The sequence below is a fragment of the Apodemus sylvaticus genome, chromosome 10 (genome assembly GCF_947179515.1).
Source record: "Apodemus sylvaticus chromosome 10, mApoSyl1.1, whole genome shotgun sequence".
NCBI classification, from domain to species: domain Eukaryota; kingdom Metazoa; phylum Chordata; class Mammalia; order Rodentia; family Muridae; genus Apodemus; species Apodemus sylvaticus.
The window spans coordinates 43,805,415-43,818,465 of record NC_067481.1 but is presented as its reverse complement, the minus strand read 5'-3'; the positions used below and the strand labels follow the sequence as shown (position 1 = coordinate 43,818,465).

Below are 13,051 nucleotides of genomic sequence, written 5' to 3'. Positions count from 1 at the left end.
CAATCGCACACCCCAAGGGACATTAGGCAAAACAAGAATGCTTGGAGCTGCCCAGACACCAGCAGAAGACACATTCCAGATGTCTGTCCATTGATGGATGAAGAACAACCAATGAAATTTGGTCCATCTAATGATGGAAGCATTCATCTGCAGAAAGGAATGAAGCAATGACACACCCTGCATTGTGAATGAGCCTCAAAAATATGCTGAGGTGACAGGAGCCAGGCAGCGTCTACAGCACAACTCCATTTATGGTCATCTCACGTTTCCTACCCAGAATAGGTAAATGGATGGAACTGCAGACAAGTGAGTGAGAGCAGGCTAGGAGGGGAGAGGAGTGAGCAGTAATGCACAGGATTTGCTTGTCCCAAATGGTAGATTTATGGTTACTTCTCTTTTGCAAAAATCAAAATTGTCTTTAGTTTACTCTGTGCCTCAATGTCCTCATCTGTAAAATGGACATAGGATTGTTGCAAGAGTTTGGGTTTTTGGTTTGGTTTGGTTTTAGGGGTTTTTGTTTTTGTTTTTGTTTTGTTTTTTGTTTTTAAGAAAAAAGGAAAAAAAGAAGTCCCCTGGCAGTGAGCCACCAGCAAGGGTAAAATGCCACGCATGAAAGTGTTCTTCGAGGGCTAGGAATGCTTTCAAATCTGTCTGGTGAGCAGTCTGCCACGCGTGACCACGGAGCACATGGAATGTGGCCAGGATTTCTCACGTTAACTATAGTTAACCAACTCACGCAGGACTCCTGGCTATTGGCTACTGTACAGCTCTAAATCTCGCTGCTCCATCCTCAGAACAGCCCTATCCCAGCAATAAGAGTTAGTTATTATCAACCCCACATTAATGATAAATATGAAACGTCCCCACAGGCTCAGGTGTGAACCTGGTGCCCAGGTGGGGGCGCTATTTGGGTGTCTGTGGAGCCCTTGGATGGGAGGCATGGGAAGTGGAGGTGGGTGGCTGGGAGCAGCGTCCACAGGGCAATCCCAACCGCCTGTAACCTCCCCAGATCCTAGGGGTCTCATGCCCTCCTGTAGCCTCTGTAGGTACCAGGCAAGCACATGGTACACACACATATATATGCAGGAATTCACAGGTACATATAAAATAAAATTGACTTTCAACAGCCCTCCGCTAGAAGACCAGCCCTGTCACACAGACACACACCCATCCACTTGCCTCTGTCTACTCTAGGGCCCAAGTTTCAAGGCCACTTGCCCTGCATTTTCTCTTTCCCAGTTTCAGGAGGCCACCACCTCCATTGAGAAAGGCTCACACATCCTGTCCTGCTCCACTGTGCTCCACTCTGGCAAAATTAGTGTCACCTAACTCAGCAACCCAAAGTGACTTTCCTTGCAAATCTTCATATCTTCTAGTAAGTGCCATCTTGGATCACCAGCCCAATTATTATCCATATGCGCTGTGCCAGGCAAAATGTGGGGTGCCAGATATGGCCTTAAGCATAGTCCACTGCCAGGGAGCTCACTGATAAAGCAGGGGCAGACACTGAACAGGGGATGGTGAAGACTGGCTGGCACAACCCAAAAATACTTTTCTGGAAACCCTGAATTAAAAGGGGCCTTTGGGTTTGGTTTCTGCAGACATAAAAGAACACACGTGTGCAACCTGGTGTTTGGGGTGAGCCAGTCATCCTGCCACAGAAGCAAGCCTAGGTAAGCCCTCTCCTGCAGACCTCGAGGCTCCCCAGCAGCTGCGCCCAACTCTGCCTCCAGCTTCAACTCTGGCTTACCAGCACACCGAGGAACCTACAGTCTTGCCAGCCGTCAAAGTACCCATCGACACCCACAGGCTTCCCTGCCCTGCAGTCTCTTAACCGGCTCCTTCTTGCCTGCCTCGGCTAGCCAGCCACAGGTTTCCATCGATCCAGGACACCTACCCACACCTTCCCACCCCACTCACCTCCCCCTAGGCTGCAGACGCTGACAGAGCTCACTCCTGCAAGGCCCACGGCTGCTGGCCAGGAGTAGCCACACCGCCGCCAGCGCCTCACCACAGCTGACTGAGATTCTAAACCACACTGCCAAGGCTCCACACCTGGAAAGCTGCTGAGCCAAGAGATAGCCAGGATCCAGCTGCCAGTTGAAAACTCTTGTTTGCAGAGTTCTGGCCTCGACAATGGCTACTCCAGGTCAAGGGGGGAAACTTCCTGTCAAGAGACAACAGGCAGGGCAGTGCAGAGGGCATCATGGGCTAACAAGACAAGTATTCCTCACTGCCCATTGCTGGTTCAGAAATGACTTCTAGGGGGCAGATTCTGGAAGCAACTACCTGTGTAGATCTTAAGGCCAAAGACAAGCTGGGTCTGAAATGGCAAGTGTCAGTCCTACCCAATGCCTGCTGGGTGCTTCAGCCTTCAACCTCCAGTTTCCATCTCAGTATTAAAATGGTCCGAGTCTGCCTGATGGTAACGAAATGCCACTCAAGTGCCAACCCCTCTTCACCCCACCATTCCACAGGGCATTCTGTCATTCTAGGATGCGATTTAGCTATAACTCATTCACAAATGGATGAGAACTTAGCAACCAGGTCCCCGTCTTGAGGTAAGAATGGTCTTTAGGGTTAACCCATTCTACACAACAGATTAAAAACTCCTATATTGTGTGGGCCCAGTATAAACAATGACACCTTAAACATTCCGTACTGTCAGATTTGGGCCAGAGCCTGGTCACTCTCCTTGTTGCCTCAAAGTAAGTAAGGTGACACCTGGGAGAGGCAGGGCTTGGGGGGGGGGGCAGGGGAGGGAGACAACCCAGCCCAGCCACATGTGGTCCTCACTGATGTGCTCCCTCCCAAAGTCTCAGCAAGTGCAGGAGGATTCACAAGGTCCCACCCCAAGATTAGAGAAGCCATCAGATAATGCTGGGAGAGACTTCTGGGGCTACCTACAAGTTGGGGTGAGATATAGCTTCTGCGGACTTTGCAGTGATGCCTTTCAATCAACCATGCTCCTGTAAGGAACCCCAATAAACTCACTGGTTCACCAGGCTAGACTGGGTATGGTCTATTGGCAGTGCTGGTCTGTGATGAATAGACATTTGACACATACTATTCAATGTTAGGGTTTCCTCTATGTAGACTTCTCTATAAAGGGACTGCGGCCAGCCAATGTGTGTTCTGTTGTGCTGATCCGCAACAGTCTGGTTGCCTGTCACTGCAAGCCCTATCAGAATCTTCTGCAAGGGTGGAAATACAAGCTCTATTATCAGTACTGTGCAACATGGTTACCATGTGGTCATTTAAGCACTTACAATGTGACAAGTGTGGCCCCTCTTAGTGGCATAGACCTTTAAGCACTCTGGGACAGAAGCAGATGGACTTCTGTTGAGTTTGAGGCTAATTTGGTCCCACTGAGTTCCAGGCCAGCCAGGATTACAGTGAGACCGTCTCAAAAAAAAAAATAAATAAATAAATAAAAAATTCAGGTGTGCATATGTGGTACAGAGATATAATTGCAGGTAAAACACTCATACACTCATACATATAAAATCATTATTTTCTTTTGTTTTTTTCTGATAGGGTTTCTCTGTATAGCCCTGATGTCCTGGAACTCACTTTGTAGACCATGCTGGCCTCAAACTCAGAAATCCGCCTGCCTCAGCCTCCCAAGTGCTGTGATTAAAGGCATGCACCACCACACTCAGCTATAAAATTATAAAAAGCAAATGACAATGCTGGGCAGTGGTGGCGCATACCATTAGCACAGCACTTGGGGTAGATCTCTGAGTTCTGAGGCCAGCTTGGTCTACAGATCACAACCATCTATGTGATATGCCTTCTTCCGGCATGCAGGAGTACATGCAGAGAGAGCACTCATATATATAAAATAAATATATCTTAAAGATGAAAATCAACGTGAGGGAGTAGCATGGAAGCACGTTCACATAGCCTAACAGATATAAGGTGTGGGGCCCTAGGTCTGATCTCAGCACTGGGGAGAAGGGACAGAGTCACAAAAAATTCTTCTGGCATCAAAAAAAGCAAAGGAAAGAGAAGCATAAACTTATCTGTAAGAAATGAAAAGACAAACAAAAGATTACCATTCTTAATGTTTTGATTTTTAAAGATTTATTTATTCATTTTATATATATGAATACACTGTCTTCAGACACAACAGAAGAGGTCATGGGATCCCATTACAGATGGTTGTGAGCCATCTGGAACTGAACTCAGGACCTCTGGAAGAGCAGTCAATAATCTTAAGCGCTGACCCATCTCTCTCGGCTCTCTCAATGTATTTTTAAAACATAAATTAGTAAGAAAAAGTAGCTTAAACAATGATGTATCGATTTCATCTACTGAATGGTGAATTATAAAATGATGAGAAGGAAGTATGTAATCCCCAGTAAGGACAAGGGTGTTGCCTCTTGTTTATGATGCTGGAAAGAGCCAATTGAAGCCGGGCGGTGGTGGCGCATGCCTGTAATCCCAGCACTTGGAAGGCAGAGGCAGGTGGATTTCTGAGTTGAGGCCAGCCTGGTCTACAGAGTGAGTGCCAGGACAGCCAGGACCACACAGAGAAACCCTGTCTCAGAAAAACCAAATCCAAACGCCTTTAATCCCAGCACTTGGGAGGCAGAGGCAGGCAGATTTCTAAGTTCAAAGCCAGCCTGGTCTACAGAGTGAGTTCTAGGACAGCCAGGGCTATACAGAGAAACCTCGTCTCAAAAAAAAAAGAAAAAAAAGAAAAAAAAATCTTCACCAATACCATTTATAATTTTTAAAAATACACAATAGCGAACTCTAGCCATGGGAGAATAATGAAGACAATGGAATGCTATGAATTCATTAGGTGTTTCCCATGTTATTAAATGAACTTAACATTAATTAAGGCTTACTATTAAGTACCTTGTTTAGAATACTTTCCCAATGATATCAAAATGTTAAGTTAAACCAGATCCAGTTGTTCAGGCATTAATCTCAGCCACTTGAGAGGCTGAGGCAGGAAGATTCAAAGTTCAAGGCCAGCCAAAACTTAATGAGCCGATCAAAACAGAAAACAAAAACATGGCTGGGTTCTGTCTCGGTCGTAAAGCTCTTGCCTCAAATGCAAATTTAGGTTTATCAAAAAAAGTGGAAGGATTTATTTCAGTTTCCTCCCCTGGTCCCCAAACGCCCTCCTTTGTGCCCAGCGGACCCTCCGCCCTCCCCACTGAGGCACTTTCCACTCCCTCCCCTGCCACAGAGCTGGGCACCCTCCATGCAGCTCTTGGCCTGCCCATCTTGGGGTAACTGGTTTTCTGCGCCACCTTCTTAAAGGACAAACTTCTCTAAATACCCAGCACCTCCTCTGTCACTCATCTTCCAAGTCCCCCTTCTTTCCTGCAGGTGAAGGAAGGTTCCTATTTCTTGGTTGTAAGTACAGATCCAATTCAGATACAGGAAATGAAGTCACTGTTGAGCCTCACTTAGGTCACTTCTGCTCTGCGCCCCGGGTTGGGATAACCTTGGGCTCCGGGCAAAGGTTGTCTTTGCGTTATTCACATGTTGACTTTTGAACCAGCAGAGTTGAGTCCTGCCAGACTTTGGTACTGTTACTTTTATGAAGCATCGCTGTTTGTAACCATTGTTCTCTATCACTTCTGATTGGTTCGATAAACAGCCAACGGCCTATAGCAGAGCAGGGGAGATGGGAACTCTGGGAAGAACTGAGAGGTGGGAGATCTGCCAGGCAGAACTCGGATGAACGAGGCTGAGGAGAGGTGACCGGTCATGTGGTAAACATGGAGGAATATAGATAGGATTAATTTACATGCACTAGCTGGGAACAAGCCTAAGCTTTCATAAACAAAGTCTCCGTATCATTATTCAGGAGCTGGAGGGTTGAGGCAGTCTGTCCACACCCTAGTCCCTCCAATTTCACAATAAGACGAGAACACACCAAACTCTACTTTCCCTTGGGTTTGAACCGGGTCTCTTACTTCCAGTCTCCATTAGAGCTGTATGTCTTAGGCTGGAACAAGAACTGAAACTGAACTGCACAACTTCTGTGTATTTTAGATGTATCAGGCACCAGCAGTTCTCGTTTCTGGAACCAAAGATTAACGCCAGGTAAAAAAGTATGCTACAAAAAAAATCAATCCATTCTTCCGCCAGCTCTTGACATTGTGTACACAGACAGCGCAAACACAAGTTTAGTAAATGGCGGTGCTCGCCACTAGTGGCCAGCCTGGTGCATGGCGTGTTTAGCTATAAACAGCTCCGCTGACTGTCCCTGCAACATCTTTGTGGCTCGCCAGTAGATCTGTCCGCAGTTCTCTGGTCTACCGAGGGGATGGCTCAGTTCTTCCTTGATGTAATCCATCCAAAGATCTTTAAAGGGAACCAAAAAAAAAAAAAAAAAAAAAAAAAACCTACTGTAAGCATAGCTAGAAAACTGGGAAGGCTTTAATTAGGCGAATTCAACTATTAATAAGCCAGTTTAAAAGTTCTAAGAAACTTCCACACATTAAGAAACTTCCACACATTAAAATTTAAATATATATGAATAAAATGAGATACTCTGACACATTTAAGCACTGTGTAGTGTTAAAGCTCAGCCTATCTATTGCCTCAAATATTATCATGTCTTTACAGTAAAAGCTTACCAACGCCTTTTCTATCCCCCCCCTCCCCCCCAGACAGGGTTTCTCTGTATAGACCTGGCTGCCCTGGAACTCACTCTGTAGACCAGGCTGGCCTCTGCCTCCCAAGTGCTGAGAGTAAAGGCGTGCACCACCACTGCCTGGCTTACTCCCTATTTTTTAAAAGGCACGGTATGTAAGTATGTATACCATGTTATCATTTAGTCAGCCCCACCTTGTGCCTCAGCAAGCTAGCCCTGTTACAACTAAGCACTGACTGCGCCTCCTTTCCTACTTTGATGACCATCTGTAACTAGCCTGTACTAACTTTTTCTTTATAAATACTTGGTTTGGTGTAATTGGTTTGGTTTTGAATTTTTTGAGATGGGGTCTCACTCTGTAGTCCAGGCTAGCCTGGAAATCACTACATAGCCTAGACTGGCCTCAAAACTCCTGGCAACACTCCTGCTTCCAGCTCTGCAGCAATAAGATCATAATGGTGAGTCGCTATATCCCAGCACACATGTTTTTTAAGTTATTTATTTTATATTGAGTGTACACACACACCCGCATGTCACGACATACATGTGTCAGAGGACAACTTGTGGAAGTCAGTCCTTTTTTTCTATCATGTGGGTTCAAGAAATCAAGTTTATGTCTTTAGGCTTGAAAACAAGTGCCTTTGGCCATATAGCCATCTTACAGGGCCACACAAATGTCTCTTTTTAAGAGACCCAAACCGCCGGGCGGTGGTGGCGCACGCCTGTAATCCCAGCACTCTGGGAGGCAGAGGCAGGTGAATTTCTGAGTTCGAGGCCAGCCTGGTCTACAGAGTGAATTCCAGGACAGCCAGGGCTACACAGAGAAACCCTGTCTCCAAAAAAACCAAAAAAAAAAAAAAAAAAAGAAAAAAAAAAGAGACCCAAACCAAGCAAATCTTTCTCCGACCCAGAGTTCTTAAGAGAAGTAGTGGATACAGGGCCTGCTTAAGTGATAAGAAAACCCTATTGCTACAGAGGTGGAGGCAGTATTGCCAGGGTTATGAGTCTAGTGAGTTCCAGGCTAGCCTGGGCTACACAGTGTGAGACCCCGTCTCTAAAAACACAAGGGAGCCAGGCAGGGGTGGCACATGTCTTTAATCCCAGCACTTGAGAGGCAGAGGCAGGTGGATTTCTGAGTTCGAGGCCAGCCAGGGCTACACAGAGAAACCCTGTCTTGAAAACAAAACAACCACAAGGGAAGAAGGCAGTTTCCTGAAGAAGTGTTCTAAGAAGGGCTCAGGACACAAACCAGAAACACGACTGTAGCCGAGTAACAGATCAGAGGCTGCACAATTAACTCTCAGGCCTTGCTGGGAACTGAAGTTACTCACCGGAATCTGCAGACCCAAACTCTCGCAACGCCCTCTCGTAATATTCCCTCAGATTCGCCATCTTGCAGGATTCCTATAAAAACAATCAGAAGATCTGGCTTCATTCACACAATCATAAATTCACTTTGTATTTTAAGCAACCACTACCTGTTTGGTGTTTGAGGGAGAAGGACCACACCAGCCCAGCTTCTTAACTTATCCAAAAGGAAGGAAGGGAAATCCAGGCATGGACGGGCTCAGCAGCTAAGGACCTGCCACCAAGCCTGACAGCCCGAGCTCAACCCCCAACATGGCAGAAGCCGAGAGGCAGCTCCCAAAAGTCAGTCTCTGACTTTCCCAGGTGCATATATATATATAATTTTTAAAAAGAAGAAAGAAAAGCCAGAATAAAGTAAAGGTCAACCAGACAAGCGCTCCACCCTGCTGGTGTGGACAAAGTGTCTAACTCCACTTTCAGGGTAGAACTTGGGATGTGTTGCAAGAACAACAGAAAGCCTTGAGGAGCAGATGGGATTTAGATGAAGAAATAAAAGCAGAGATGCGTCTATAGTCTATGCTAAGGAGTTCTTCCTTATTTGTGCTCTGACACAGAATTAAGGACATTTTAAAACATTTTTTTTTTGAGATAAGATTTCATTACATAGCCCAGGTTGGTACAGAGTTCACTGCAATCCTCCTGAGTTCTGGGATTAAAGGCATGAGCTACCACACCTGGCTCTAAAACTCTTGACTCACAAAAACACATAAATGCTAGCGTATTACACGCAAGGTTACCATGACAGGTAACAGTGTGGGATGTTGTTAGAACATCATCCAGGAATGCAATCGTGAGATTTCAGAGTGCTTGAGAGAACACTCCAAGAAAACAAAAGTCTTGTGACCTCAGTGTCTTAAAAAACACAGCCATGTTCGAACAGCGTGCTTCGTGCCCCTCCCAGGTGTAGCAGACAGGAGTGATCACTGCAGATCAGTCATTATTGCTTGCTGTAGCCGTTCAATTATCCTTTACATTCCTCTATGGAAAAGCATATTTTTGCCATGTGTGGCTTGTCCTTTAGATGGTGTACAATTTGAACTCACCAGAGCTCCATTGTCCTGAGTCCTCCCACCTCTAGAGCGGTGACAAGCTATGACCTAACAGAATAGTAGGCACCACTTTTGTAGCTCTGGTTGTCCTTGAACTAAGAATGGCCTTGAACTTCTGATCCTCCTGCCTCCACCTCTGGAGTGCTGGAATAACTGGTGTGCATCACCATACCCAGTTTCCATGAAGCTGGAGATTAAACCCAGACCTTTTCCCAGGCTGGGGAAGCTCCCTACCAACGGCTCCTCTAGCTCCACTTCTACTAGTAAATGTATTCATTCGAGTGTATTTTCAAAGTAGACCAACATCATCTCATTTTTTTTTTTTAAAGTCAGGGTTTCTCTGTGTATCCCTGGCTATCCTGGAACTCACTCTATTGACCAGGCTGGCCTCGAACTCAGATATGTACCTGCCTCTGTCTCCTGGCTACCACTGCCCAATTAAAGTCTTTTCTATGTGCTCAGCTGTTAAGAACACGTGTTACTCTTGCAGAAGATCTGAGTTCAGTTCCTATCTTGACACTCAAGTCCTATGGCTCACACACCTGTAACTACGATCCAGAGGACTCAAGGCCATCATCTTCTGGCCTCCAGGGGAACCTGCACTCCTGTATGAGACAGAGCTTAATTTTTCAAAAAATTACTAAAAGCATTTAGTATAAAGTATCTATTTCATGAGTTTAATCCCTAGCACCATTAAAACAAAAACTCAGAACACTGGGTGGTGGGCTGGAGAGATAGCTTAGCGGTTAAGAGCACTGACTGCTCTTTCAGAGGTTCTGAGTTCAATTCCCAGCAACCACATGGTGGCTCACAACCATCTACAATGGGATTTGATGCCATCTTCTGGTGTGTCTGAAGACAGCTACAATGTACTCATATAAATAAAATGAATAAATCTAACAAAACAAAACACTGGGTGGTGGTGGCACAGGCCTTTACTCTCAGGCAGAGGCAGGCTGATCACTGAATTCAAGGCCAGGCTGACCTACAGAGTGAGTTCCAGGACAGTCAAAAGCCACACAGAGGAAACTGTCTCAAAAATAAAAAAACAAGAGCTGGAGAAATGGCTCAGAGGTTAAGCACACTGACTGCTTGTCCAGGGTCCTGAGTTCAATTCCCAGAAACCACATGGTGGCTCATGACCATCTATAAGAAGATCTGATGGCCTCTTCTGGTGTGTCTGAAGACAGCAACTGTGTACTCACATAAATAAAATAATCTTTAAAAAAAAATAAATAAATAAATAAATAAACAAAACAAAAAATATTTCCTTTATTCAAATCTCCCTTCTCCAAGACACATATTTTGAAGTCAGTTTAACTTCACGTGCATAAATATGCAAACACACTTTGCTAAAGGATCATAATAAATGGTACTATACATATTCTTTCCTATACACTATTCCATTGGGCCTTGTATGTGTAAGACTTAAAATGAAATGACTTGTCTAGGCATAATTATTACATTAATAATAATACAGGGACTGATTATAAATATTATGCTAAACTGTTTCATCATGTAAGACTATACTATTCTTCAGCACAAAACAGAAGCTCATTCTCATTAGTAATTTTTCAAAATTCAAATAAATACCAAGTAAAATACCAAAATCAAAGAAACAACAAAAGAACAAAGCTGAATACTTAGAGAGCGATGAGGACACAGCCCTTAGACCCATTAGCTCACCATCTTTATGAACAGCTGCAATCCTTTTGGAAGACTATACATCAGTGAAACAATTCTGTTAGGAAGCTGCATGTTAGCAACTGTATGTTAGCATATATAACATGTGGCAGCACACATCTGACTTTTTAAGGATTTTTATACATTTATCTATTTTATGTGAGTGTTTCGCCTGCACATATATGTGTATCATGTGCATACAGTGCTCATGAGGGCTAGAAGAGTGTTGGATCCTTGAAACTGGAGTTACGAACAGTTGTTAGAAGTCATGCCGGTGCTGGGAACCAAACCCAGGTCCTATGGAAGAGTAGCCAGTGCTCCTAACCACTGAGTCACCTCTACAGCGGCTTTATGACAAAACTTTAAAACGTGTCTTTTCTTTGGGGGTGGGAGGGTACCACACACCTTTGATCCCAGCACTGGGGAGGCAGAGGCAGGCCAACTTGTGTTCAAGGCCAGCTTAGTCTACAGAGCAAGTTCCAGGACAGCCAGGGCTACACAGAGAAACCCTGTCTCAAAAACAACAACAAAAGAAATATGAGAGTTTGTTTGATTTTGGCTTGTTTTGATTTTTAAGCCAGGATCTTTATATGTAGCCCTGGCTAGCCTAGAACTCAGTACATAGAACAGGCTGACCTCAAACTCACAGAGATCCTGAGTGCTGGGATTAAAGGTGCACAGTGCACTACCACTCTGAGCTACTACTTCTTAACTGAGACTTTCTACCTTTCACTATTCAGAAGCTACAGTTAAGACCACCTGAAACAGGAAGTGCTCACTCTACAGCCTCAGACAAGAGAGGAACAGTACACCAGCGTTCAGCACTAGCTGCACCGCAGCCAGCTCAGCGCAGAGCTTCCTGGCCCGCCTGAGTTTCCTGGTCCTCCACAGATGACTTTCTCCAATTGGCTTGATTACCATTCTTACCAGCTCTATGGAAAAAGGCTGAGCCAAGGGACTGGGAGTTTGTGCTCCGCTCTAACAAGTTTAAAATAGTACTGCACTGCTCTGAGTGTAACCACAAAGATGTGATTCCAGGCAGGAAGTGCTCTGAATACTCACCTGCTCCTTTTCAAACTGCATCATTTTCCTGAAAAACTCAACTGAAAATGGACGACTTTCCTGTAAACTAAAACGGAGTGGAAATGTTAGTTCCAGCAGTGACAGAAAGCCTTTTACAACTCATACACATTGATGAATAATCCCAACAAGTTGTTTAACACAGCCAAACTGGACCTGCTGGAGCAACCTGCTGGGAATGCCTCAGCTTGGAGCGACTGACCCTTTGCCACCCTAAAACAATTTCCCACACACTTCTGTGTTGTTGTTGCTGCTGCTACTGTCATCTGTCTTTATAACATTTTCCTCTATGATGCCTTGCTTGGGCTCTAAGCTCTAGGCTCAAATGATCTCCTAACTTAGCCATCTATTTTAAATAAGTGCTGCTATTAAGTTTTACTGAAGAGGAAATGTAGTGAGAATTTTGGTTTCTTTAAAAACACAAATATTATAAGAATATGTTTTCGTTTCAATCCCCAGTGTAGGATAAGAGGCTTGGCTGCTTCAGATTTGTCCACAGCAGCTGACTATGATTTGCCTCGAGCTCTAGCAGGGGCGTGGTTTTGACAGCTGCAGATAGTCTGCCCTGCCGGAGTGTTATGTTTGGTATCCAGGCCTCTTCAGAGGAGATGTAAATGCTAGAGCCCTGATGGAGACTGCCGGTTGGCTTTAATTTGTTGCTCTTTGTCGAGTAGTTGTGCAAAGAGAAGAAAAGAAGAAATCAGAGATCCTGCTGGTGAAGATCAAGGAACTCAATGCCCTTCGTCAGCAGGAAGCAGTCTAAGGATATTGTCCCCCATTGCCCTCTGTCCTTTTTTCTCTCCTACCTAGTGTTAGGGGGGCTGAAAGGGAGAAGAGGAGGAGTGGAGAAGGGTCGAAGAAAAAGGAACCCGAAAAGCAGCCTGGCTACAAGGAGAAAAGGCTATCTAATGCTTTTCAACTGTGTTCAAAACTAGGATTATAGTGTATCAACTATGTAAGAAAGAAGACTTAAAAGGATGTTCTAAGCTGAAGATGCAGCTCAGTGGTCCAGCCAGCCCTTGTGCAGGTACAAGGCCCTGGGTTCAATCAATCTCTACGGTTTATAAAGAAATGGTGTGCCAACAGAGATGCATGTACTAATGACATAATTACAATGATCTAATTGTTATTTACCCCAAGTGTATGAATTGCTTTAACTGTGCAAAATCAAAAAAGGGAACTAAGTCTAGAGAGTTTCTTGGGTCATTGCTGCAGACACTGTGTGATGCACATAGTAAGCAGGTAGGTA

At 44.9% G+C, this 13,051-nt stretch overlaps 1 protein-coding gene across 1 annotated transcript in view; it reads right to left on the bottom strand.

The window, feature by feature from the left end:
* Window positions 1-4,069: 4,069 nt before the first annotated feature.
* The window catches only part of Utp6 (UTP6 small subunit processome component), a 33,493-nt gene continuing 24,511 nt past the window's right edge, over window positions 4,070-13,051 (bottom strand). The window contains exons 17-19 of the mRNA XM_052195615.1: window positions 11,785-11,851; window positions 7,954-8,026; window positions 4,070-6,330 (exon numbers count right to left, since the gene is read on the bottom strand). Coding sequence (XP_052051575.1) covers window positions 6,176-6,330; window positions 7,954-8,026; window positions 11,785-11,851 — 295 coding nt within the window. The 3' untranslated portion in view covers window positions 4,070-6,175. The remainder of the gene's footprint in view (window positions 6,331-7,953; window positions 8,027-11,784; window positions 11,852-13,051) is intronic.